This window comes from Lepisosteus oculatus, chromosome 6, assembly GCF_040954835.1.
Source record: "Lepisosteus oculatus isolate fLepOcu1 chromosome 6, fLepOcu1.hap2, whole genome shotgun sequence".
Classification (NCBI taxonomy): Eukaryota; Metazoa; Chordata; class Actinopteri; order Semionotiformes; family Lepisosteidae; genus Lepisosteus; species Lepisosteus oculatus.
Window position 1 is genome coordinate 23,328,469 of NC_090701.1, and position 25,787 is coordinate 23,354,255.

At 36.8% G+C, this 25,787-nt stretch overlaps 1 protein-coding gene across 1 annotated transcript; it reads left to right on the forward strand.

Moving 5' to 3' along the window:
• Nucleotides 1–2,765: 2,765 nt before the first annotated feature.
• On the forward strand, nucleotides 2,766–24,744 carry arl8 (ADP-ribosylation factor-like 8). Its single transcript, XM_006634301.3, has 6 exons — nucleotides 2,766–3,309; nucleotides 8,882–8,942; nucleotides 12,837–12,984; nucleotides 18,319–18,402; nucleotides 19,210–19,361; nucleotides 22,169–24,744. Exons 1-6 carry the CDS (start codon nucleotides 3,264–3,266, stop codon nucleotides 22,215–22,217), a joined length of 540 nt encoding a protein of 179 aa, XP_006634364.1. The 5' UTR covers nucleotides 2,766–3,263; the 3' UTR covers nucleotides 22,218–24,744.
• The last annotated feature ends 1,043 nt before the right edge of the window (nucleotides 24,745–25,787 follow it).

Genomic DNA, 25,787 nt, shown 5'->3' on the forward strand with positions numbered 1-25,787 from the left:
AGTTTAAACAATCAGAAACTCCTTTGATTCTTGATGTTTGCAATGTTGAGAAAAAGTTTGTGAATCCTTTAGGATTTTCAAGTATTTCGCATGTTTGAAATGTAAAGTGTTTTTAGGTCTGTCTTAATAGCAGATAAAGTTAATTTGGTGAAACAAATGACACAAGACATGATACTCTTTCAACACTTATCGATCCTCAAATGATGCAACTTTTAATATACATGTGTGATAAAATATGCAAGCCTTTAGATTCAGTAACTGGTGGCACCGCTTTGAGCAGCAAGGACTTTAATAAATGTTTCATGTAACCAATGGTCAATCTCTCATGTCTGTTTTGAGGAATTTCAGACCAAACTTCCTTATAGAACTCCTTCAACTCTGTGACATTTGAGGACTGATTTGCATGAACAGCTTGCTTCAGGTCCTGCCACAACATCTGAATGGGACAGAGGTTTGGACTTTGACTTGGCCTTTGTAAACCATGGAATTGATTGTTCTGCGGCCATTGTTTTGTAGATCTGCTTGTATGTTTAGCATCATTGTCTTGCTGCAAGACTCACGTTCGGTTCAGCTTGAAGTCATGAACAGATGGTCTGACATTCTCCTTTAGAGTATTCTGATACAATGCCGAATTTATTGTTGTGACAATGATGGCAAGCTGTTCAGTTCACAAGGCAACAACAGGCTCAAACCATCACATTACTACCACGCTGTTTAATACTTAGGATGATATTCTTCTGTTTGTAAGCAGTGCCTGAAGTGTTTGGTTTTCACATTTCAGTGTTTTGACATTTCTCGTTGATGCCAAAGATTTTTACCTTTAACTTGTCTGTCCAGAGAACATTGTTGCAGAAGCCTTCTGATCATTGACGTGCTCTTTTTGTAGCGTGGTGGTTTTCTCTTTCCTACCATTCGATGAACACCCCCCTTTTTGTTCAGTCATTTTCTGATAGTTGAGTCATTAATAGTCACACTATACAGACAAGACTGATCCAACCTGCAGTTACTTGGATTTTACTCTGGGGTTCTTTGTAACTTCTTTAATAATTTTCCAGTTTGTTAGAGAGATTTTGGTAGGACAACCACCCCTGGGTAGAGATTTGTCTGACAATGGTGGAGAACTGGATCCTTAGAAATGGTTTTGTAACCCTTTTTCGGACTGATGATCATCAATAACTTTTTTTTAACTTCCTCAGAGATTTCCCACACCCATGTATTTGATTCTTATGTTTATGCAAACTCAATCTTCAAAATCTACCTAATTATTTAAACGCATTATTTCCTTTAGTTAGATTGAATGGAACTGGGGGTTCTGTTCACTTTCTTTTTCACAACTTCTCTACCTTCATTACTCAGATTTTGTTTAATTCATACATCATATTGTTTCAAGAGACTTGAGATTGGTTACTAAAAACACTACTTATCTTTGGGGTTCTCATACTCTCTTAGCACAGTACTTGAGCTCACTATGGGCGCTGGAGGAAGCATGAAAGTAAAATGTATTTTTTGAATGCCCATATTGTTATGAGCACAGCCGGCATCAATTAATCCTCATTATTCAATCTCCTCTTCCTTCACAATTTAAACCCTCCGTTCACTCCTGGTCCTCGCTCAGTAGGAATCTATCCGCCTCCTGAGCTTGCATCGTCCTCAAACCTGTGACCACCGACACGAAGAACCATCTTGCTTTGGACCTTTCGACTACCCTCTCGTCTTGCCCCTTTATGGATTTGTTTGCCTCGCTGATCTCTCAACCCGGATTCGACTGTAACACATATGAAGTAGAGAGAGGTTAATAGCATTGGGAATGACTATCAAAGTCTAGATGTTCTAGAGAACTGGTTTAGCAATGGAAATGGTGATCACTGTGACCCAAAAAGACCTCCCCCTCCTGGCAAGTAAGTAAAATGGGAACGTATAACAACCCTTGTGGCTAGACCCATGGTGGACCCATGGGCGCTCTAAAGATTAGTGAAAGGATTCATCTGAAAGTAGAAGAGTCTCCTGTGTCATAGGCTAACTTGTGATGTGCAGCATCTGCATCAAGACTTCTGTAAGTTCACAAACCAACTTGGCAAATACTGTCAAGAAATGTTTCTTTTGTAGCATTGTGAAAACCCAGCGTCTACTCTGCTGTATAACTTTTAGTTCATTACACATTTAATAAAATAGAGCAGTGGTTTTCCAAACTAAGGTCTCTAGAACCTTAGACTTGGGGGTCTAAAGAGAGCCCCAGAAAATCCTGGCTACATCTCTGCTCAAATTATACAACTTGAAATATCTCATATGTGTTTGCTGTAATCTCTATTACCCTGATGTTTGAAGTGTAAAGCATTTACTACTACCTACAACAACAAAGTGTTCTAAATAAATTTGAGAATAAAATTAATTAAATATAAACATGTTACATATTAAGCTTGTTACGGTAAAATAATAAAAACGTTTAAATTAAGAGTGGGCTAAGGGTTTTTACAACAAATATTGTAGTTGAACAGCTTTTGCATGTTTTAGAAAGAATTTTTCTTCATGGGTTCTAAAACTGAACACAATAAGGACAATACAATTGTGTCACATTAAGATAAAAAAAACAGCAAAGAATTCAAGTGGTAACAACACGAAGGAAAAGGTTTCAATAAAATCGGAGAAAAAAAGATGGTTTACGTCAAAATTCCACTTCTAACTTGCTTAAATTCAGCTTTTTAAATGAAGTGATGTCACATCTGTGGGCTGTCTGACACGGTGACGTCACCAGCCTGTAACCCGAAACCTAGTGGGGGAGGGTGGAGGAGTTGAGAATTAGTGGCTCTGTTGTGGTAGAGGGCAGGTAGTGATACTTGTTTTGTGTCATTGTGGCAGCTGCAGAACGCTGTTGTTACTTTTATATGCATATTAAACTGTTATTTTCAAGAGCGTGTGCAGTTTAGCTAGGCTGCAATAGGTTTGTACGACTCCATGTAACAGGCTCTATTAGACACAAAACGTAATGCGCAGCGTAGCGGAATCTCGTTAAAAGCCGAAGAAAAGCCCTCTCCGTGTCGACTTGTGTGGGATGTGGAGTAACAGATTCCCCAAGACAAAGGTTTGATTTCACAGGGAAAAAACGGGGCTTCGAGACACAGGCCCTGACAGGGAAAACTGTCCTAGCTTGAAGGATAGGGAGCGAGCAAACATTTTTTGTGTTGCCTGTGAATAAGGACACAACTGTCTTCTGACTGGTGTCGGCATTGCTTGCACAAGTATTTTTTTTTTTAATTTGAACAAAAATGGGACTTATTTTTGCAAAACTGTGGAGTTTCTTTTGTAATCAAGGTGGGTTGTATTTCTGCGATTTCCCTCGCGTTTCTTAACGCATCGAAGTTTTAAAACGCATTAAGTAGTCGTTTGAAATGTTTCCCGATACGGTTTTCAGTGCATTTTCTTGTCACATGCAGTTGTTTTCTTGTGGTCGAGCGATGGATTGCAAGAGCTTTCATAAGCTTAGTTTACTCTTGAAGAGTGATTGCTGTACTGACGGAGTGAATCTAGAACTCGTGAGTTCTACATTTTCTAAATGGGTTGAATCTAGAACTACTAATGTTGGGACTGATTCAACTTTCGAGTGACTTTAATTGTAGATTTCAATAACACATACAGTATCTTTCTTTTAATCGGCTATCTTCAGATTATAGTTTATTATTAATACAGAATATAGATCGTATGTTGAATGATAACTGGGAATAATGTAAGGATCTTTTGTTTCACATTTCTTTGTTAGATTATTCTGTACAGTTTCACTTTGCCTGTTTACAGTGGAACTTTTGGCCTCCTGTACTCTATATAGAATTTTGTCCGGCGGTTAAGATTCTTAAAACTCAAAAGGTGAAATCTGATAATATAGTCTTGGTAAACAACAGAACGAATTGTCTCAATTCCAAGATAAACTTTGAAAATAAGTTCAGTGTAAGGCACCAATACCAGTAGTCCTTGTCGTGAACGTGGTCCTCCGTCCCGTATCAAAGACCATCTTTTTGACCTTGCTACAGGTCGGTGAAGTGTTATTGATTCCCTAAAATGAGATAGCTGAGAGGGTCTTGGACATCTACAACGCACGCTGTTTATAAATATTGAAATCAGTAGGACTGTTCAGCATTATTTTCGAAATACATAAACGCTGCTAATGCTGAGTGTGCAGAATAAACTTAACATTGGGTTGTGCTGCCTAAGAAACCTGATCCTGTTTTTGCACTGTGCACGCTTTCTGTCAAAGGAAAAATACATTTTCCGACTGTAGAAGTGGAAAACTACAACCAGCAGGTGCAATTGTCTCATAGACAGTTAGAAACACTTATGTCCATTCCGAAACTGAGTGTACGTTAATGGAGTGAAACTGAAAATTGTTTTGGACTTACCATTTTAAAGGGGAAAAACCAAACGTTTCTCTGTAACCTGGTATAGATGAAACTAAAGGCTTATGGCATGGTTTTTAAAAGCAGTGTGAGTAGTGGCACAACTTTCATACTCTACACCAAATGTAAGTATGATATATTAAATGTTTGTATGGTTATGTTGCTTATAGCATATCTCTGTTGAGCAAGAAAAATGTACTAAAGAGATCATTGTAAATAAGGCTTTGTGAGCGGCTTCATCGGATATTTTATAACTTGTGTGAACACCCCGAACACAACTTTTTACTGGTTGCAGATTTTGCAAACAGTAACTGGTTCCTTGCACAAGGAAACCGATTTTCATATTTAGAATCTGGGAACTAAATCGGTTGTTCTGGATTAGATTTTGCAATGTTGTTTTGCCTGCTTTGTTTTCATTAAGTTTTCCCATGAAATAAAAATACTAACTCACCTCTAAATCATCCTTTAAAACTGTTTAAAAAACTGTTAAAAAAAACTTATATAGTTAAAGTAGATATGTTTTTAGGTGAGTTGTATGTCTCTAGCATTTCCTAACATTCGTAGCAGTATTTATTATATGCTGTGCAGTGTGAAGTATATATTTGACTTCCACTTTACATTGTTTTAAAGCGTATGTTTAAGTAGCACTTTCAGTGGTAGATACTAGGAGCACAGAAGATGCTGTGCAATTGCTGTCTTGCTTGTTTTCTGTTTTTCTGCTCCTCCATCTGTTTGATTTACAAGCTGGAGGCCTGGAAGCTAAAAGGATGTGACAGACGGCCTGAAGGTTAGATCTAATCAGTCACAATAGACTGTGAGAAGGCCTTTTCCTTCCTCTTTGTTTCTTTATTACAAAGTACAGCCAAAAAGCCACCCCCATAATGAGACTGGCCACAAAGAAATGGAGCCGCTTCCTATATACTGTATATTCTAAATCTATTCCTCTACCCTCCATTTTCTTTTCCTGTCCCTTTTCTGCGTCTCGAAGATTAGCATTGTTCTAATTGATTCAAGTGATAGCGCAATGGGTAAGACATAATAAAGTTGATGTGCAATATTTACCTTGACTTAATTCAAGAATGTTATGATGCTGGTTGACATGTCATCTTGTGGTGATTATGCGCCCTCATATTTTGATTTTGAATGCCTGGCATTGACTTCCTTAAAACAGTGTTTTAGACAATAGTGTAGTTGTGCAGCTTGTGTTATGTATATGGACAATAAAACAATGACGTTTCTGTGGAGAAAACAAAATACAGTTACTCTGACTAGACAACAGGCCTTGTCTTTCATAGTGAACTGGAATTCATGCAATAGGAATGGGAGATGGAACTGATCTGAAAAGAATTACAATTTGAACCATTTCAGGACTGTATCACAGTGTTTCTTCTCTCATTGTTTTAATCCCACATCTGGCATCCAACTCACTTCTTTGCCAAACACTTAAGTTTATAGTATGCAGTGAGCAAGGGTTGTTACCACATCCCTTTCTCTTAAAATTATGTACTTTTCATTGAGATATTTCCTATTGTAATGGCTCTACCTTTTGTAATTTGCAGTATGTGCTTTAATTGGCTGTTCATTAAAGTGACAATTAAGTGATTTGCTTTCTAAATTTGGCAGTAGAATAGAACATTGTGATTTGTACAATACAACAAACACTTATTAATCAGCAGAGGATGCCTCTGAGCAAACAACAGAAAGTGTTTTCTTGAGCTGTAGTACACCTGAGTGTGATGAGATGTAACTAGCTTCTGTGGAATCTTTAGAAGTTCCTTACAAGTCAGTCTTTCTTGGTTTGATCCCTGTGTGACGGTTAAGATTGCTTTCCCACAGTATTACATGGGCAGCACCTTTTGAAATGCTTTCACTTCTGAGTAGTCTTTCTCAAGGAAACTCGGCGAATACTGAGAAATCAGATTAACAAAAGTTTCCTAGATTATCTATCATCACTAGGTGGTGCAAGCAATGAGTGCAGACTTGGTAGCAGTACGACAAGTTTATTTCCATTCCTATCCCACGAAGAAAAAAATAGTTGTATGTGTTTATTGGAGAAAAACTCAATAGGAAGCCTACTTTATCCTTTCAGTTTGTGTGGTGAAAAGCTTGTAGTGCTCAAAAGACCCTGATAACATAAAAACTGCAACTCTGTAACTCTTCTCCTGTATCAAACAGATGCAGTATACCAGTATTGTTATTTTGGGTTAATTGTTACATTTTCCGAATGGTTAAGCATTTTGTTCTACTTTAAGTAGAAATCATAGCTCAAGCCATATTATCCTTTTCTATTAAATATTTCTGTTGATGCAAATTGCTTTTGTGGCTAAGGAAATTTACAGTTATGGTTATCAAAATCCTTTTTTGTCATTAAGTGCTTTTTTTCTGTCCCAGTTCTGCCCAAAATAGAGAAATTAATGTTAGGAGTTGTCTTTGACTTAAAGTTGCAAGCAAGAGGAAGCAATTTGTCCCATGTAGTTTATGTAGTTAGTAGTGATTTGGTCGTAGTTCCCATCCACATGTTTCTTGCCAAAACCTTTACCCTTCAACATGGCTGGGTAGCTTGTTCCCCACTACCCTTTGTGTAAAAAGTGTTCCTGGCCCTTAGCTTTAAAAACACTTCGCTACACTTCTACCTTGATGTTGGTCCATAAGGTTCACTTTGTCAGTATCTTTTTAAATATTTTAAATATTCAAGTCAATTATCTTCATAATATTTTCTTTCAAGACTTATTTCCGGTCCCCTTAGAGAAGAACATTCCTTTCAACTTGGGATGGGAGCCTGATTTTGCTAGGATGTTCAGTTTTAAAGGGAGATGGAAAAATGTGAAATGGTTTTCTTATGGTGCAACGTTCTTTTATCCTATTGTAGGCCTTTGCATAGTTCACATATAAACCTAAAATAGTGAGTTTGTGTACTTCCAGTACTCTCCGACTTAAATTCTGATATGCATTCTTTGCCTCAAGCAGAAATAAAACCTTTCTTCTTACTTTCCCTGTTTTGCACTATTTATAGTTTGAAACTTCATACACTTAAATTTTTAAAGTGTCTGGAATGAACTTTTGAGCCAATCAATTGAATCTTTGGAATCTTATAACAGTCTCATGCAAGAGATTCCACAGTCATTTGCAGTTGAATAATCCATTGTTTGTAGTGAACTTATATTAAGCATTATTTATGCATCTAATTAAAAACTAGTAAATTTTCTTTCACTTTAAACCAGAAATATTTTGTTTTTGATTTTTGTTTCTCAGTAATGATACAATCTTTTTGGAAGTTATTCTTTGTCCGGAATGCAGTGAGTTATGATCTTCATGGCAAGCCATTTGACATTTCTTGGAACACTTATGCATTGCATGTAAAATGTTTTAATCGAGATTGGCTGGTTTTGTAGATATTTTGACTGTTTTAATGAAACCAGTCCTGTGCCTTTCATAATATGTCTGTCTTTAAGAGAGTGGATACATTTGAGAATATTATGGCCCCACCTAGGTATTTGGCAAGACAAGATCTGTGCGTAGTCTGTGAAACTGGGATGGTGTTAACCCACTTCACAGTTGAAATGATACCCTGTATGTGGTATTTACTTAAGTTTACATTTAAATAACTGCTAATCCCGGGCTTTCTCTGAATAGCTCAGGATTATTAACCTAGGCCACCATTTATTTCTGTAATTCTTACTTTAATTCCTCTGTATAAAGTTGTTTAGAAAAGCTCTACTGTGTGTACTCTGTATACAATAGATTTGACTCTGTTGTTGTCATTTCACAATTACCTGTTGTAAGCAGTTGAAGGAATTTTTGCTAATAGAAAATATGAAATGTCTGTCAGGCACACTGAGTTACCAAAGGGTTTATCTCAAGATGTCCCTGTAGAAAAGATTGGACCAGTTTTAGTGGACAGTTTTAGAAAATGAGTACCACACATTATGCATATTTCATATAAGTGAGGATAATACAAATTAACAGCTTTACTTCAAGAAGTAAAAACGTATAGAGTGATTTTTGGTTGTTCTGAGAATACAATATCTTGTTGAAGCAAGTGTAGTCTCGTATATTTCTAATCTCTTTTATTGACTCTTTTATAAACTTGAAATATAAATTGCATTTCAACACATATATACAGTATGTGTATATGGTTGAACTGAATCTTGGTTAAAATAGTGTTAATACACTGTTTGTAGTTCTTTAAACTAAGCAAATATTAGCTAATACTGCATTGTTCAATCTCAAATTTCTCACAGTTTATGTGACAAGGTGGTGCTTTAAATGGTATTTCAACTGGCTGAAAGCCAAAATGTCCAATAAAGACTTTTTATAAGAACCAGGTGATGTCACTGATTCCAGACATAGTTATAGTCCAGACTATTCCCTTAATGCTTTATACATAAAATTAATTTTATTTTGTAGCTCTCATCTGTATAATTGGTCACCCATGCTTATAGATAATTCCATGTTCATTGCTATCGAACTGATTTCTTTTTTTTTCCCTTTTGCAGAGCATAAAGTGATCATCGTAGGACTGGATAATGCTGGGAAAACAACAATCCTTTACCAGTTGTGAGTGGAACTTTAGGAAACTTTTATGACGAAACTGAAAAATCGCTTCTTTTGTGTTCTGTTTTGCTGCCTGTGGGTGATTAGATTTATAGCTGGTAGGGAGATATTCTGTATTTGTTTTTAGCCAGACAGTGCACTGCTATCTGCTTAACTCTCTGAAGTGCGCTCACTTATTCTCTATACTCAAAATCGGTTCCTGCTTACTTTAAGTCTTCATACTTTTTATATTGTACTTTTCATAGTCTGAAGGCATTGTACAGTAAAACAGGTATACACAAATTAAGACTATAAATTAAGCAGAATTGAAAGGTAGGTAAAGTGTTTTGAGACTGAATTTGAAAGTGCTGGTTGACATGCAAGATCTGTTACATCCTGGGAGATCATTCCACAGTCCTGGAGTAACAGAAAAAAAAAAAGCATAGTCTCCCAATTTTTGTAGCCATCTGTGTTGGGAACTAACCGAAGGCCAGATTATGAACATTTAGATTTATAAGGAGTTAATATTTCGCTGATGTCGTCATAAGCCAAACCATTCATGCCCTTAAAAGGCATGCAGCAGTATTTTGAATAATATTCTGGGACCATTGTTTATAAAATCATCCACCTATTGACAATGCACCTTTTGATTTAAATGAAAAAATACCACAAATGTTTGCGCATGGGATAAATAAACTGATTTTTGGACTGATTTAAACCTCTTTCTCCTGGTTGAAGGGCCAACCAGCAGAAAGAGGTGCTCCAAATGTACCCATTTTGGACCCCGACCATACTGTAATACATTTGTATGTTACATCTCTCAGTAGTAGATAGTTATCCTTTTTTGATCAAGGAATAATTATTAGATAAAGCTATCCTAATACCTCATGACTTGGATAGACTGTGAAAACGGCACGAATTGATACCAGCGTATCAAGGTAAATTGGAATGCCCAGTTGTTCAAAGGGAACTGATGTTACCATTTGACTGTATAATGTAGTTAAAGTGCAGATAAGTGTCTGCATAGGGAAGCCTTGACTAATAATGACTGTATTTGGTTGCTTGATGGAAAATCACGCACATTTTAATTTTTTTCTGAATGAATAATTTATTTTATACCATGCTTAATTCACTACATTTCTGTTGTGCTTTTCATCTCAATTGAACAAAAGGGTGCAAACGTGAACCCTACTGAATGTGAATGCTTATTTTTCAGAAGTTTATGGTGTCGATCACGCGGAAGCAGTTTTTGAATTGGCAAGGGCATTTAAACAAACCTTTGGGAATCTGTAAAGCGCTTCAATATGTCTCGACATGTTTTTTATGTCTACCATGTAGAGTCACTGATTTGCATTTTGGTAAGTTCTTTCCATCCCAAAGCACTTCAGGTATAAGAGCTGGCCCACTTCATCCATATCCTGGGTGCCATGCAGAAACCATTATGCACAGGAATCTTCACTGCACACTAGAACAGGTGGAACAATGAACAGTCATTGCCCATAAAATTGAACGAGATCTTTCAGTAGACCAGGGGATTCATGTCTAGAACAGAATTTAGGAAGGGCACGAGGGATATCACCTTTCAAGCAATGCTAAGGGATTTTTAATAACCTTTTCAAAACAAAAGTCAGGACCTCAGTTTAACATCTAATCTGAAGGAATATATATCGTACCTCCTATTGTCACAATGTCCATGGCTCAATGGGATGTTGGTTTGGAAATTCTAATCTAGAAAGAGTGCCAGCTAGTAGCCCACAAATGTCAATGCAACAGTCCCTTCCTAGCACTGGCTAGGCCCAGCATTGCTTGTCTTCTGAGGTCTGATCAATGCAGGAGGTCGTAATGCTGCTTGTAAAGTGCAACAAAAAACCTAATTTAAGCTGATTGATGTGTGTACAAGACCTGTTTTAATTATTTTTTTTACTGAACACTTGTAAACCACATCCCTCTCACTAAAGACATTGACAAATGTAGGAGACACAAAGAGCTACCGAGTTCTAGCATATCAAGCCCAGCTAAGAAACTGCTCCATAACCAATTAAAGTGCTTACTGTTTTGCGTGGTTTCCATTTGTCATGTAAACTTTAGACTTTAGTATTTTTAATGAAAATCATATGTTTTACATTTTTTGTTATACCATTCCAATTGAAAATTGGCAGCGGTTGTCATGACTCAGCTTGGGGCTTCAACCTAACTGCAGAATTGGCTAGTGACATGGCGATCAGCCTTTGCTCAAGCTAGCACCTTTACCAAGTCAACAGGCATCCAGTTTTTTCTTTTAGTTGCGGACCAACAGTCCAGGTTTGTTAGAGCAGATATAGCCAAAGGTTCATAACTATGAAAAGTTACAGTGAGAGTGTGCAGCATTTATTTATTCATCTAACTTCCTAACTGATGTGCTAGTATTTGCTGTGCTGTTGCATCTCTAGGAAATTGTGAAGATGGAATGACACTCAGATGTGAAACATGCATTCCTGTAGGTTTTCCAGGGGTGTTGGTATAGTGTAGGTTTTAAACTGTTGAGAACATGCACATGCAGCCCTTCTGGCTTGTTTGGATGCTGGGAACTTATTGATTTCAGTATTGCATCCAGATTTTTCTAACAAAAACAGGATTCCACCTTCAACAAGTTCCACACTCCCATAATCTTTTTTGTACGAAAAGTAATTTCTGTTCCATTTTAAATGCATTTCCCTGTAGTATCGTTTGTTCACTGTAGTTCTTGTTTCACTGTTGAGTCCACTGGTTTGATTTTGTCAATGCCACTGAGGGTTTTGGGTTCTCACATAAGGTCCTCTTGTAGTCTTCTCAGTTCAAGACTAAAAAGGCTATTTTTCTACTCTTGTCGTTGTGGTGCACTTCTAATTATAAAGCATCTCATTTTTAGAAGGAGACAGGGAGGAAAAACAGGAAGCTATTATTTGCAAAACCTTCAGTTCAAATTCTTAAATGGAGTTCAGATTGCTAAAACAAATGTTTTGAAAGCCAACCTAGTAATTTGCCGGCACTGTGGGATTTAATTACCATATTTATGTTAAGTATTAATGCATGTTTTGCAAGTATTACCTTTTACGCATATGATTACCAGTTTTAATGTTTAATAGCTTTTTAAAAAGTGTACTTGATTGTTTTGACAGACTTTTTTTATCACCTCTGTTTCTTCATGGTATACTTTGTTCCAAAAAGATTAGTGTACCACACTAGAAATAAATGCTTGCCACATTGCAGGGAACTGGATAACCCACTTATATTTGTTTTGTATATAGTTTAACCATTATTTAAAGTTCTTATCTCTGTTTTTAGTTGAATCATCGATGGCCAGATGGAAAATTCTGTAGAAGAACTACTTTCTGCAGAGAAAAACTAGTTGCTATGGAGTTACTAGCCATATTGCCTGCAATAATTGGACAAGTGTAGTGTGAACAATATGTAACCGAATGGCTTATAATTATAATTGGCATGTAGTATTCAAGTGTTAAACATGTTCCTATAAGGAATAAGGAATGTATTTGCCTCAGCTGTTGTACTTCAGTTTTTAAAGTGATGAAGACATGAAGAAAATCAAATCAAGTCAGTATCTCAATAAGCTGTTAATATCAGCTTTGTGATAACATGGTAAACCCTGGCTGACCACAACCCCTTTTAAATCATCACTGTGAAGAGTTGCAGAAAATATATGGGAAAAAATTTAGCCTTATCCACCAAAGAAAAGTTGGGGACTCAGTCAGCCATTTGGTACTCCAACAAAAATAACTGTCATTTTAAATGTTGTTGCAGTTGACTCATTAGTAGGTCTTAAATCATGTTGTTTTGGAAATTACAAAATTCCAAAAAGCTTCCATTGGATTACTAAAGATAGAATGCTTGAAGTGCTTTACATAAATGTTTGATTTGTATTTTTATCAATTTGTCTTCTAGTTTGATGAATGAAGTTGTGCATACATCGCCTACAATAGGAAGTAATGTTGAAGAAATAGTGGTGAAGAATACCCATTTCCTGATGTGGGATATCGGCGGGCAGGAGTCACTGCGGTCATCATGGAGTACTTACTACTCTAACACTGAGGTACTGGTTCCTCATGATTCCTTTGGTTGGACAAGATACCTTTTGGTTTGCCACCTTTAGCTGCCTACTCCAGTATTTGTGTTCTATAAAGATATCATTAACATTGTAGAAGTTCATTCATTTTTAAGTTATGTTGTACTGAGTGTAAATTTGTCTACATGTGTTTAAAACTGGTTTTATTCTTGCTGCATGGGGGAAATAGTCACTGCAGCCCCTTTTCTCCTGACATATACATGTTGTCTAGAAACAAAGGCGTTGTTAAATGTGGCACAATAACATAAATGTTTCAGACTAAGTCCAATCCTCAAACAACCTACTAATCACAAATTACAGATCAGGCACTTATTGGTAGCTTCAGTCCAGTATAAATTTGCTATTACATTCTAAGTTTGTAATTTGCAGTTGGTGGGGGGTTGTTTTTTGTGTTCTAGACTAAATGAGAAAACTGCGATTCATTTGGAGGTTTCATTTTTGTATAAAACATTCATTTTTGCAGTCTAGCATACATCATATGACACAGAACCGTGATTCTATTTGAGCAGAAGATCAGTGTAGGAGGAAGTCAGTCTGCCTACTGGCACAAGATACATTTTAAAGCTAGTAGCTCTTGTCCGAATAAACATTGAAAACTGGTACACCCATTTGTGGATAGTGCGATACACAATTAGTGGTCATATGCAATTCTAAGAAAGTCAATAGTCTTGTTTGAAAGCAGTAATTATGTACATAGTCATTAGCAATTACTGAAAACACTACCTTTACAGCAGTGTCAGTTTTCAGAACATCATACTTGTGAAAGCCAATGCAGTTCAAGTTGGGTAAATTGGATTTTCAATGTACATATCTTTGACATACTGTATTTCAAGGAACAAGTAATAGGTTTATTCCATGCTGAAAAGAGAAGAAAGTAAACACAATGTTTCAGCTGTGGAGCCTTCTTCGGGTGTGAGCTCATACCTGAAACGTTGTTTGCTTTCTTCTTTTTTCAGCATGGAATAAACCTATTACTTGTTCCTTTACAACTACACAGACACAGCTACCCACCTGAACTACTTCAGACTGTATTTAACACTAGTTAGAATCACTCATTTGAAATGAATACAGTGGATAAATACTGGTTTGCAAAACATAATGGAAAGAGTCCATTAATAATATTTACTAAATAAATTAAAGTTACTGGAATTCCAATACTGTAGAAGTAGCACAGAATGAAAAAGTACAAATGTATTATATAATTATTAGATCTGATATTTTAAAGTTGGTTTTGATCATTTAATAAGTTGGTTGCCGTTTCATACATTCATCTGCGAAGAAATTGTGCACACTGTTCCAAAGGTCAGGGTTATTTTACAAGTGAAGGAACTGAAGAGATAATGTATGTGTAAATAAGACATTGTATGAATTTCTGTCTGCCACATTCACAGTGGTTATGCTTGCGATAAACAATTTGTAATGTTGGTGGCAGTGTTTTCTGAAATTCTATAGTGTTGAATAATCCCAAATAGATGTTGTTAGAAGGCAGAACAAAAGTTTTGCTAAGCAGCATTTTACTTGAAGCCTAGCAGCTGCTGCTTTCATTCAGAGGACAAGTGACATTAAACCTGGAGGGTTAAAAGGTTAGTGGAACAAAGGTCTATCAGTGGGAAAAGGTCAGGTCTGATTTGAATGATGTTCAGAAGGGTGAAGAAAGCAGACGAGCAGTCATTGCTGCATTGGGACAGGGTAGATTGTTCAAACTTCCACAAATTCCTTGTTCACATGCCATATTTAGGTCACATTCCTAGTGGTGTTGAATACATGGAGTGCCTTGCAAAATTATTCATTCCCTTCCATAGAAGTTCCATTTTGTTATATATGCATTTTTGAAGTAAATATTTAAATCAAAGCTTGAGTGCTCTGGCTGAATGCTTTTATGAGAGGAAGTTAAATTCTGACAGGCTACCATGAAAGTTCAATAGGTAAAATGTTGATTGAGTTTTCACCTTTCTTTACTATACCTGACATATACTTGATTAGGTCAGGTATATAAAGTAACTTTCACAAATCACACAGTTAATTGGGCTATTTATACAATGATAGTGGTTCTCATGATTCTAAATAAATACACTTATCTATGCAAAGGTCTTCAGTCAGGTACTGAATTTCAAGCAAAATTCAACCATGAAGGCAGCTTTCAGAACATCTCAGATAAGGTTGTAGAAAGGCATAGATCACTAGACGAGTGTAAGAAATTTAAAAGATCTATGGACTTTCTTTTTGAATATGGTAAAGCTGATTTTAGTGGAAGGTATATCATACTACCAAGACAATGCCTAGATTAGGTTGTCTCTCTAAATGCCCAGTCTGGAAAGGTTAGGGATGCCACAGTAAGGTCAATGGCAACTTTGAATAAGCTTTGAATGTTCAATGGCTGAGATGGGAGAAAGTATCCAAGGGTCAAGAATATCATGGTAGCAGTACAAAACTCAGTCTCACTTCCTGCAATCAGGATGAAGCAAATTAAGCAGGGCTTGAATTTTGGTGCAGGATTGTGGGTATGCCACACAATTTTAGTTTTTCTTGCAAATCCAGCTTTTATAATGCGAGAATTTCCCACATGCATTTATTGGCAAGCCCCAAGTAGAATTATCCTAAATGCATGATTCAAATAGTGACTTCACACTATTTGTGGGGTTGTGTTGCACATCTTGCATTTATTATAGGTGGACGAATAGGACACTTTGGTTTGGAATCGGTTAATGTTTGTTCAGTGCAAAAAATGGAATACCTAACTTGTAAACTCAATCAAAAACGGAGCATTGGCTGAAAAAGTCTACTTCTGGAACCTGACCCTGAAAAATTGAAAGACATGGTGAAGAGAAAGAGACCAAAGATATGTTTTAGGTAAGTTGATTAAAAATATACTCAGAATATGGCTCAGAATGGAAGTTGCTTAGTTTGCACCATGTTTAGTAGTGTAGGGTTTACTAGCTGATGTTACAAAATGTGTACATAAATTAGACATTAGAATGATATTGCTCATGACACAGCACTCAAAAGTGTGAGGCAAAATCAACTAGTAATACCATGGCTGGTCCAAATGCAGTTGCAAGCTGCACAATCGAATCATGAGGAAGAGGTTAAAGGGCTACTTAAATTGGTGTACTTTGTTGCAGAAAACCAATTTACTAATACAAATTTAGTTGAACCTGTGAGATTCATGAAATAAATGGAATGACCTCCTGTGAAGAATCTTAAGATTGACAGATTGAACTAAGGAAGCTATCTGAATGCCAAACTTTTGTAAGAAATGCATCAAGAGTTAGATGCCGCTGTAGGGACGTCCCGTGTTTTCCTAAGTATTGGATGAGTCCACTGATATAAGTAACAGTAAGTGGCTCATTACCTATGTAAAGGTGTATATACACAGAAGCAAGGTTTTCTGGTTAATTCACTTCAGAATTAACCAGTATGCACTGCACAACTCACCTGCTTGCCTTGTGGAAAAAGTTCCAAAAAGACTTGAGGGCAATTGTTTTCAGCAACTCTGCTAGGATAAACAACAAGCTTAATGTGTTGCAGAAAGAACTAGAGGAGACAAGTTTACTCCAGCACATACAGTGAGGTGGTTGTCAATTCAAAGTTCTGTGTCAGTTGTGTGCAGGTCACTAAAATACTTGAGATGTGCTAGAACACAGACCTGCTTCCAGCACTCGGGTCTAATTTCAACAGGGCACTCATAAATTGGAAAGAAATGAGGAGGACAGAGAGAATAGGAAAAATCTGAGGGAGATGGGAGAGAGACTGAGGAGAACAACAATGTATGTAGTTGAGAAAGAGTGAGCACCTGACGCAGATGGAGAGGAGAAAGCATGAATAAGGAACAAATATTGTCCTTCTCAGTTTTACTATCTATCTTTAATGGAGAGGAGGTTAGCCCTAAAAGACAGATCATCAAAAGGTAGGACTGTATTTGCAATGAACATATGAAGTTCAGGTTGTGTACCAATTATTTCAATACACTCATTTCATTATAATAATAATAATAATAATAATAATTGTTTACACTTATATAGCGCTTTTTCTGGACACTCCACTCAAAGCGCTTTACAGGTAATGGGGACTCCCCTCCACCACCACCAATGTGCAGCATCCACCTGGCCATAGTGAGCCAGAATGCTTACCACACATCAGTGGGGAGGAGAGCAGAGTAATGAAGCCAATTCATAGATGGGGATTATTAGGAGGCCATGATTGGGAAGGACCAATGTTAAATTTGGCCAGGACGCCTGGGTTACACCCGTACTCTTTTCGAGAAACGCCCTCGGATTTTTAATGACCACAGAGAGTCAGGACCTCTCATCCGAAGGACGGTGCCTGTTTACAGTATAGTGTCCCCGTCACTATACTGGGGTATTAGAACCCACTTGGACCACAGGGTGAGCGCCCCCTGCTGGCCCCACTAACACATCTTCCATTGTTCTGCTATTATTCCCCACCCCAAGATGGTTAAATCCCCCATTAGCTTCATTTAAAGGGGGAATGCCCCCTCATTTTCAAAAATGAATTTCAAGCCCTGGTAAGTGATAATGAGACCAAATGGAAGTTTTGGTTTTCAATTTTAGTGTAAGCATAGCACGTCACCTAGTCAACACCATGTGTACTATCCTGCATGATGGTGGCAGCATTTTTATAGGGTTGTTTCTTTTCAGGGACTGCAAACCTGTTCATATTGCAGTCTAAATGCATTGAGCAAACTGCAGGCAAATCCTCAAGGAAGTCCGTACTCAACACTACACCAAGTGGCTTAACCAGGAAAAAGTGAATGCCCTTGAATATCTTAGTCAAAGTCACGTCTTCAAATTTGTTAATTTGTTAGATAATTCCCCACCAATCTGACAGACCTTGAGCAAGTTTGCAAAGAAAAAATGAGTCAAAATTGCAGACTAGAGATAGTCTTAACCAAAAATACTTTCAGCTGTTAATTGCTGCCAGATGTACATGCACAAAAAAATCACTTGTTGGTAACAGTAATGTTGGTAATTCAACAAAACAGTAAATCATTGGGGTTAAATACTATTAAATAGTTAAATACTGTTACCAGGCACTGTATAAATCAGAAATATGGTTTCTATGTAAATAGCCTTTTTGGGGTAAAGAGTGGTATAATATATGTAATAAAGATTTTTGTAATATTACTGTAAACTTCTCTTGGGCATTTTAAATAATTGTATAATTATTCATATAATTTTATGTGATGTATCCCGCATCTTCAGAGACTGTGCATGGTATCTACTTTGTTTCAGAAAACCATTACGTGAACCAGTTGTTTATTGTAATTTGTTTTTTTTTTAGTTCATCATCTTAGTTGTAGACAGCACAGATAGAGAGCGACTTTCTATCACAAAGGAAGAATTGTACAGAATGCTGGCTCACGAGGTATGTGCTTTAATTTTTGTTTACAACTCCAAAAATGTAATATGATTGCCCTGAACTGCAAATACTACTTATAATTAATAATTATAGTTAATGTAATAATAATAATTGCTTACACTTATATAGTGCTTTTCTGGACACGCCCCTCAAAGCGCTTTACATGTAATGGGGACCCCTCCACCACAACCAACGTGCAGCATCCACCTGGATGATGCGACGGCAGTCATAGTGCGCCAGAACGCTCACCGCACATCAGCTATCAGTGGGGAGGAGAGCAGAGTAATGAAGCCAATTCATAGATGGGGATTATTATTATGATTGGTAAGGGCCAATGGGAAATTTGGCCAGGAAACCAGGGTTACACCCCTACTCTTTTTGAGAAACGATTTGGGATTTTTAATGACCACAGAGAGTCAGGACCTCTCATCCGAAGGACGGTGCCTGTTTACAGTATAGTGTCCCCATCGCTATACTGGGGCATCAGGACCCACATGGACCACAGGGTGAGCACCCCCTGCTGGCTCCACTAACACCTATTCCAGCAGCAACCTTAGTTTTTCCCAGGAGGTCTCCCATCCAGGTACTGACCAGGCTCACACCTGCTTAGCTTCAGTGGGTTGCCAGTTGTGAGTTACAGGGTGATATGGCTGCTGGCATAGCTTACATAGCTAGCTGCCACCAAAATTATTCTAGAAGTATGCTTTAAATAATTGAATTAAATGACTGATTTCTGACAGTTTAAACAATTTATTCCGGTGACGGTGATACAAATTAAGCTTTTTCTGGCCTTTTATTCTCATTTTTTGTCAGGATCTCCGAAAAGCAGCTGTTCTGATATTTGCGAACAAACAAGACATGAAGAGCTGCATGTCTGCTGCTGAGATATCTAAATACCTCACTCTTAGCTCCATCAAAGACCACCCTTGGCACATTCAATCTTGCTGTGCTCTTACAGGAGAAGGGTAAGTATGCATGAATACACTTACAGTATTGGAGTGATCGTGAGAAACATAACTGACAAATCTAAGATTTTGCTTTGAGGATTTAGGCATTTTGTATTATGCATTTAAGTGCTTAAGTAGGGATTCCCAAGGTTTTCAAAATAGTATACACAGGTTATTTTATACCTACGTACAGTCAACTCTGGGCTTGAATGAAGCTGTAGCTTTTCTGCTGTAGCCTCTGAGAAGTCGTCATGGCTTTTGAAATGCTTTGCATGCGAATTAAACGGGATTCTTGATCATTCAGGTATCAAAAATTGATCAGTTTTGCATTATCAAAAAGTTTGTGTGGGAGCTAGCATTCTATTGCTCAATGTCCCTTCAAGCTATATATCAACTTATACATATATGAAAAGCTCCAAAAGCAGTACAAAATAATTTGAAAATTGGCCAGTAGAGATAATGATCGATTGTATTTTATATGGTGCCTTTTAAAAGGCTTTTCAAAGTGCTTTACAGTTTGAAAAAAAAACACTCAAGGAGAGAAGACCACAGGATTAACCTAATTACAACAACAGTTTGGAATGCAGTAGGGATGTAAAGGTACAAACAGAACAAATTAAGTAAAAGCCCTTCTAAAGAATGTTTTGAGTCTTCATGCATTCTAAAGATAGACTCACCTTTTTCAAATGGTTAGGGATGGAATGAATGGATCAAGCTATTTCAGCTTATTTTTAAATTCTGGATAGTGTACGGTAAGTGTCCACCTTCTTGTAATAGCAATCCTAAATTAGTTCAGATGTAATCAATCTCCAGCAAAATCACACCACGTTAATTGGACTGCTTCTGTGTTAAATGGGTGGTGCTTCATAAACACTGTAATTACCAGAAACGTGGCTGGTGCAACCAAAGAGTTCATCAGTAGAAAAGGGTGGAAAGTGTTAGACTGGTTAAGTCAATCTTCAGATTTAGTCAAATTGCGCATGTGTTTTGCATCTTGAAGAAACAAATTTAAGCCAAAACCCTGAAGGATAGACAAAACCTCAAAGCAGCTTCAGCATAGTCTTAGTAAAAAACCTCAAATTATTACTCCACATTTAAGCTTAGTAGGTCACAGTTTTTGGCCCCAAACTGATATGTAACCAAATTGTCTGAAATGTCCTAGTACTTATTACATGAAATCATTAGGATGAACACAGTACATTTGGTTTTAGTATGATCAAATATATGTATAAAAAAGACAAATTAATAAACTCTACTTAAATTAATCTCATTACAGATACAAGTTTGGACAGGGCATTGTATATTAAGCATCTAAAGAATTTTAGGATTTAACTTAAACGCAAAAACAACAGGTGCCAAAAAAATACAGGAGCAGTGATATTTTATTGAAGGGGCATGAAATACGTAAACTCCTAATGATGATTAACATTATTAACATTGTTGATCAACAGAGGTTTACTATGAAATTCAAAGGTGTGTTATAAAAAAAAACTATACCTCTGTGACATATGCTGTAACCCCCTCCCATTAGAGCCTGGGCATGCATGTGTGTATGTGCCAATTTGCCGGTCTCTAAGATTCAGGTTGACGCCTGAAGAAGGCTCCATGGCCAAAACGTGTTTTCTTTCTTCTTTTTTCAGCATGGAATAAACCTATTACTTGACAATTAGTTATAGACCTCTTTCATACATTTAGTGCTTTCCAATCTGTGTTCTTGTTGGATACGAGGGCTTTAGTTTTAACTCTTACTGTAACAACATTCTTACCAGCATTCACCTAGATGCCTAGTCTAGTTTTTGTTATTTAGCAGATAATCGATTTGTCCTCAAAACAAGTTATCCAAATGTTTAATCCTGTACATTTTTGCTATCCATCAGCTTTAGAGGAAAAGACACAGTCCTATAACTGGTGGCTGACCTCTGTCTTTTATTTTTGTCTTCTATAACATAGAGTGAAATGTTTGGCATTTTAAGCTTATTCTTTTGGCGGCCCCTTCAATGGATAAGCCTACTTGCACATACTGTTGCTGCATAAGTGTGCCCTCACTCATTATTCCACTACAGGTTGCCTGTTGCAGTGGTACTGTACTGGAATTACCTTCAGTGACTGCTGCTTAAACTGCAGTCTCTTTTCGAAATTGAAGAGAAAACTTATTTTACTTTGCAAATGTGTTCTTAGTATTAGCTGTTTGTAATACCCAGCAAAAAGCCTTTGCATTACTTTGTGATTTGCCATTATTTTTATGTGGTGTACAAATACCCATTTAGATTTGTTTGATCAAATTTACACTTCACCTTGGAGAATTGCAGTTATGTGCATATAATCGTTTGCATCCAAATCGGATGAAATCTGGCAAGAAGGCAGTAATTATTTCCAGCTTGCATATGTTCTGTTCCTTGTATTTTCTTTCCATGAATAACTCCTGTCTGGGGTATAAAAATTGTCTCCCCTGCTTAACCTTTTGATTTCACTCAATGTGATATCAGTGTTAGACACAATTGATATAAAGTTGCTTAATGTGCACTAAATCAAAAGCACTAACTTGGGGCTGATATGTGGTAGAATGGTCACTTCTAATTTCAGTAGTGACTGATAATGTATATTTATGTATCATCAACCTTATTCCCAATTGCCTAAAAATTGTCAAAAACATGAATCAATTTCTCTAGTTCTGCTTAATTTTACTAGTTTTAATTGCCACAAGGTAGAAGTTATGTAATTCATGATGGAAAGTAGCTTTTCTGGGGAAACATGAAAATCCCATAGGAAAAAGGGTGTCCAAAGGTTAATTCACTACATTTTTTCCCCCATTTTATTTCTTTCAGCCTGTGCCAAGGCTTGGAATGGATGACCTCCAGAGCTGGACTAAGATAACTGTTGCACAGTGCCCAAGACAGACTGCCTATTGATTCTACCTTGACAGACAGTGTTCTGGTACTTATAGCTGCAGGATTGTAGCTACTTTTAATTTATCAACATGAACCTCTCCAAGCAACACTTGAATGAAGTGATGCTCCACTGACTTTATATGACCATTTTTTTTATGCTGGATGGACATTCTAACATACTTCTATTTTCCCACAAGTGTTAATCAAAGGGTGGTGCTCCTGGTCAAATCATGTTGCTGTTACTTTTCACAGCCTGTGATACTGAACTGTTACATTACATCTGATTTGGAATTCAGGCATTATCTGTTTTAGACAGCTTGTGTTAACCATTGTGTGCTTCCTTTGACATCTTTTTGAAGATATTTGTATTAGAATGCATTATAATTTTGAATTGCTGTACTGAAGCCACTCAGTGTGGGGGATGTTATAGAAGCTTTTCATTGATAAACTGCTCTATGGTAATATGTATATTTTTATTTATTTTTTTTATTTAATATAAACACTCACTGGAGAGGGGCTGTGTAAGTATTGCTTTGTTTTATATGCTCATTGAAAAGAAAGTTTTATTAAAGTCCCAGAAAAATAAAGAAATTACAGTGAAATTCAGTTCATTCTCGAAACCTACAAGCCATTGAAAGTGAGCATGGGGCCTCTCTGGATGTGTGTTTGAATTTTCAAAGGAGAAGATTGGACACCCGTGCTTTCATAATGACTACATATGTTTTGTACCCTGGGATCTTGAAGTCGTTTTTTAATGAATGGAGCAATTTCTATACATCCAGAAGTAATTTGCAGGAGATGTTACTTTGGTCGAACAGAGGAAGAACAGATAAGAGGCACCGTTATGAAAATACCACACGTGGTAGCCTTTTGTTTTTCTCCACGTGGTGAAGTTTGGTTCTTACTACCCCCATGTCTATTAAAAGACAGCACTGAGTTGTTTCAAACTTAAACCTTGAATACCATTTTTGTGCACAGAAAATCTCGCATCCAGTTGTTGCCACTGATATGCAGCCATTGGTACTTTAAGTATCTTTCCAATTTGTTTCTCAATTTCCTTCTTTAATTCTGATGTTTCTATGGGACTTTGATGATACCTGCTTCTCTCTACAGTCAGGCTCCTCAGATGAAGCAGTACTTCATTGTACGGTTACTCTAAATATTAAGCATATAAAAAAACAGTAAAAGCTGTTTTATGGAGAGATAGAAATTGCCTGAAGTGTAACTCTAAAGAAATTGAGAAATCAAGTTATTGCAACCTTTGGCACCAAAGCAAAAGCTCAAGGTTATAAAGAAGTCAGCGGTGCTGCTTACAACATAGTTTTAAGTGGGGTAAAAATGTCTTAAAATTAGTTATTTTATCTTTTTGCATTTACTGTATGTCAGCTGTTTTATATGCAGGCGCTTGTTTTTTTTCTGCCATTGAATAGGTAATTTAATTGCAGCAAACATTTGTCTAAGGAGACATGGAAGTGGTGAGAAATTCTCCTCCAGTCCAGTTTTTAACCCAGTCAGAAAACATTTTGACACCAATACCACAGTGATCGCAGCTTGGATCGTTGGTTACTATGGAAACATGCACGACTACATAAGCAGCCTCTTTTCAGTTTGAGCTCAGTGAGCATTTATTCATTGTAAATGTTAGTTTATATGATGTGCACCTTAGAAGAATCTCTTTCAGTCTTTCACAACCTGCTTAGTTTGTATAACATTGCTTTTAAACTTCTGATTTCCTCACTGTTCCTGTTTGCAGTGAAGTCCTGTTTTGGGTGAAGATATCATGCGATATCTGTGGGATAGGAGAAATTAGGAGAAGAGGCTATGAAGAACCTCAATGTGTTGGCCTTGTAGCAGAGGTCTCTTCCAGGAGACAATCAAGTATTGCCTCCAGATTTGTTTTGCACAGTAAAATGTTTGGACAGTAAAGTCTCTGTTCTTTAAGTGTTTCAGTGGTTTGCAAATAAGCATAGACCACTAGCTTAACATTCATTTTTACAAAGCCATTTTCTAAATTTGAAAATGTTGTACATTTTTGTTGTACATGTTTTTAATATAACAATACAATGAGCATTTGTGCAATAAGATTAGTTTGAAAACATTTTTTTTGCATTAGTTTAACCCTCATTATATTACAGGTGTGAAGTTGACCTTCTATGTATGCTCTTTGAGTTTTTAGAAACAAAAATCAATTGGGATTTTGTAAATGAGTACATTCCACAGTGAGTCCATGGTTACAGTACATGTGACTTGTTAAATTGAAGGTATAGTATCATTCTGAGCGTTGCCAAAATCCACTGTCCACTCGAGACTTCTAAACTATTGAAATTCAAAAGAAGTCAGTAAAAGGATGTGTTTGGAGGTTTGAGGGTTCAAGCTGTTTTCATTTACACTGATTTTGTCCTCCTGTTCAACAGATTATTGATTATTTTTGCAGATGGATATTAAACTGAAATATTAATTTTCTAATGTAAAATAAACTGTAGTAGTGCCTTCTCCTGGGTACAGACCCCCTACCTTTGCATTTGTTTTTCCCTGTCCTAATTCTACGCTTTCTGAAAATGGACAAATAAAAAAAGGAAACGTCTATAGCCCTTAACACTACCACCTGAATTTGTAATATTCTGCTAAAGCACAAAGTGGTGATGTTTAGATTTCTAGACTCATGTTATTATTGTAGATATTTGGCTTTAATCTTTAGTAATTTGTAATTTAAATAATGCATATTCTGAAGCTTATAGTGGAGTCTCTTTAATAGATCAGTTTGCTGTATACATTTTCTCTCTTAAATCTATAAATTTTATTTTTCCTATATTTATTCTGTAATGGGAAGAAACTGGGTTTCCTACACCTCTTGGCCTACAAAATGCAGGTTGAAATACTAATACTTTCATGAAAATTGAGACGGTATGTTCATGCTGTCTTGCAAGTAGGAAAGTACACAGAAATCCTGTTAACTGTTTTAAATTCCTAATTTAAGGGTTTAAAAATGTGATTTTCCGTTTAGTTCCCAGAAAAGAGGGAGCTGCCTTTTTAGCTAGAGCTTTTTACTGCAGTACTTTCAACTGGGAAACCTTCAGTATATTTGTATCTTTGTCACAGGGCTTGATCTTCCCCCATAACCAGTCCACAATCAAAAAGAATACACGAAAGGTCCTACTTTATATGTAATGCTGCAGGCAAAGGTACGTCAAGAAACGGCACCTATAACAAAAGGGCTAGAACATCTCCCTCTCTGGATCCCACAACAGAACTGCCTCAGCTAAGCTCAACCTCTGCCTTCTATTGTGGAGACTCCACTACTGTAACCCCCCCACAGTAAACCTGAAGGTACGTACCCAGCTCAATAATGATCTTACTCCAAACATAATATATGAAACATATATACAGAAAAAGTAATTTTTAAAGTATATTTTCCTAAAAGTATAGAAAGTAATACTCCCAAAATACTAGTTACTAAAAAAAATGGGATTCTAGCTCTCCTCCAGTCCAGACAAGGGCACTTTGGAAATGGGCTGGTGGCTGTTTCCCGGGGTTTAAATTTGGCCCTAATGCTGAA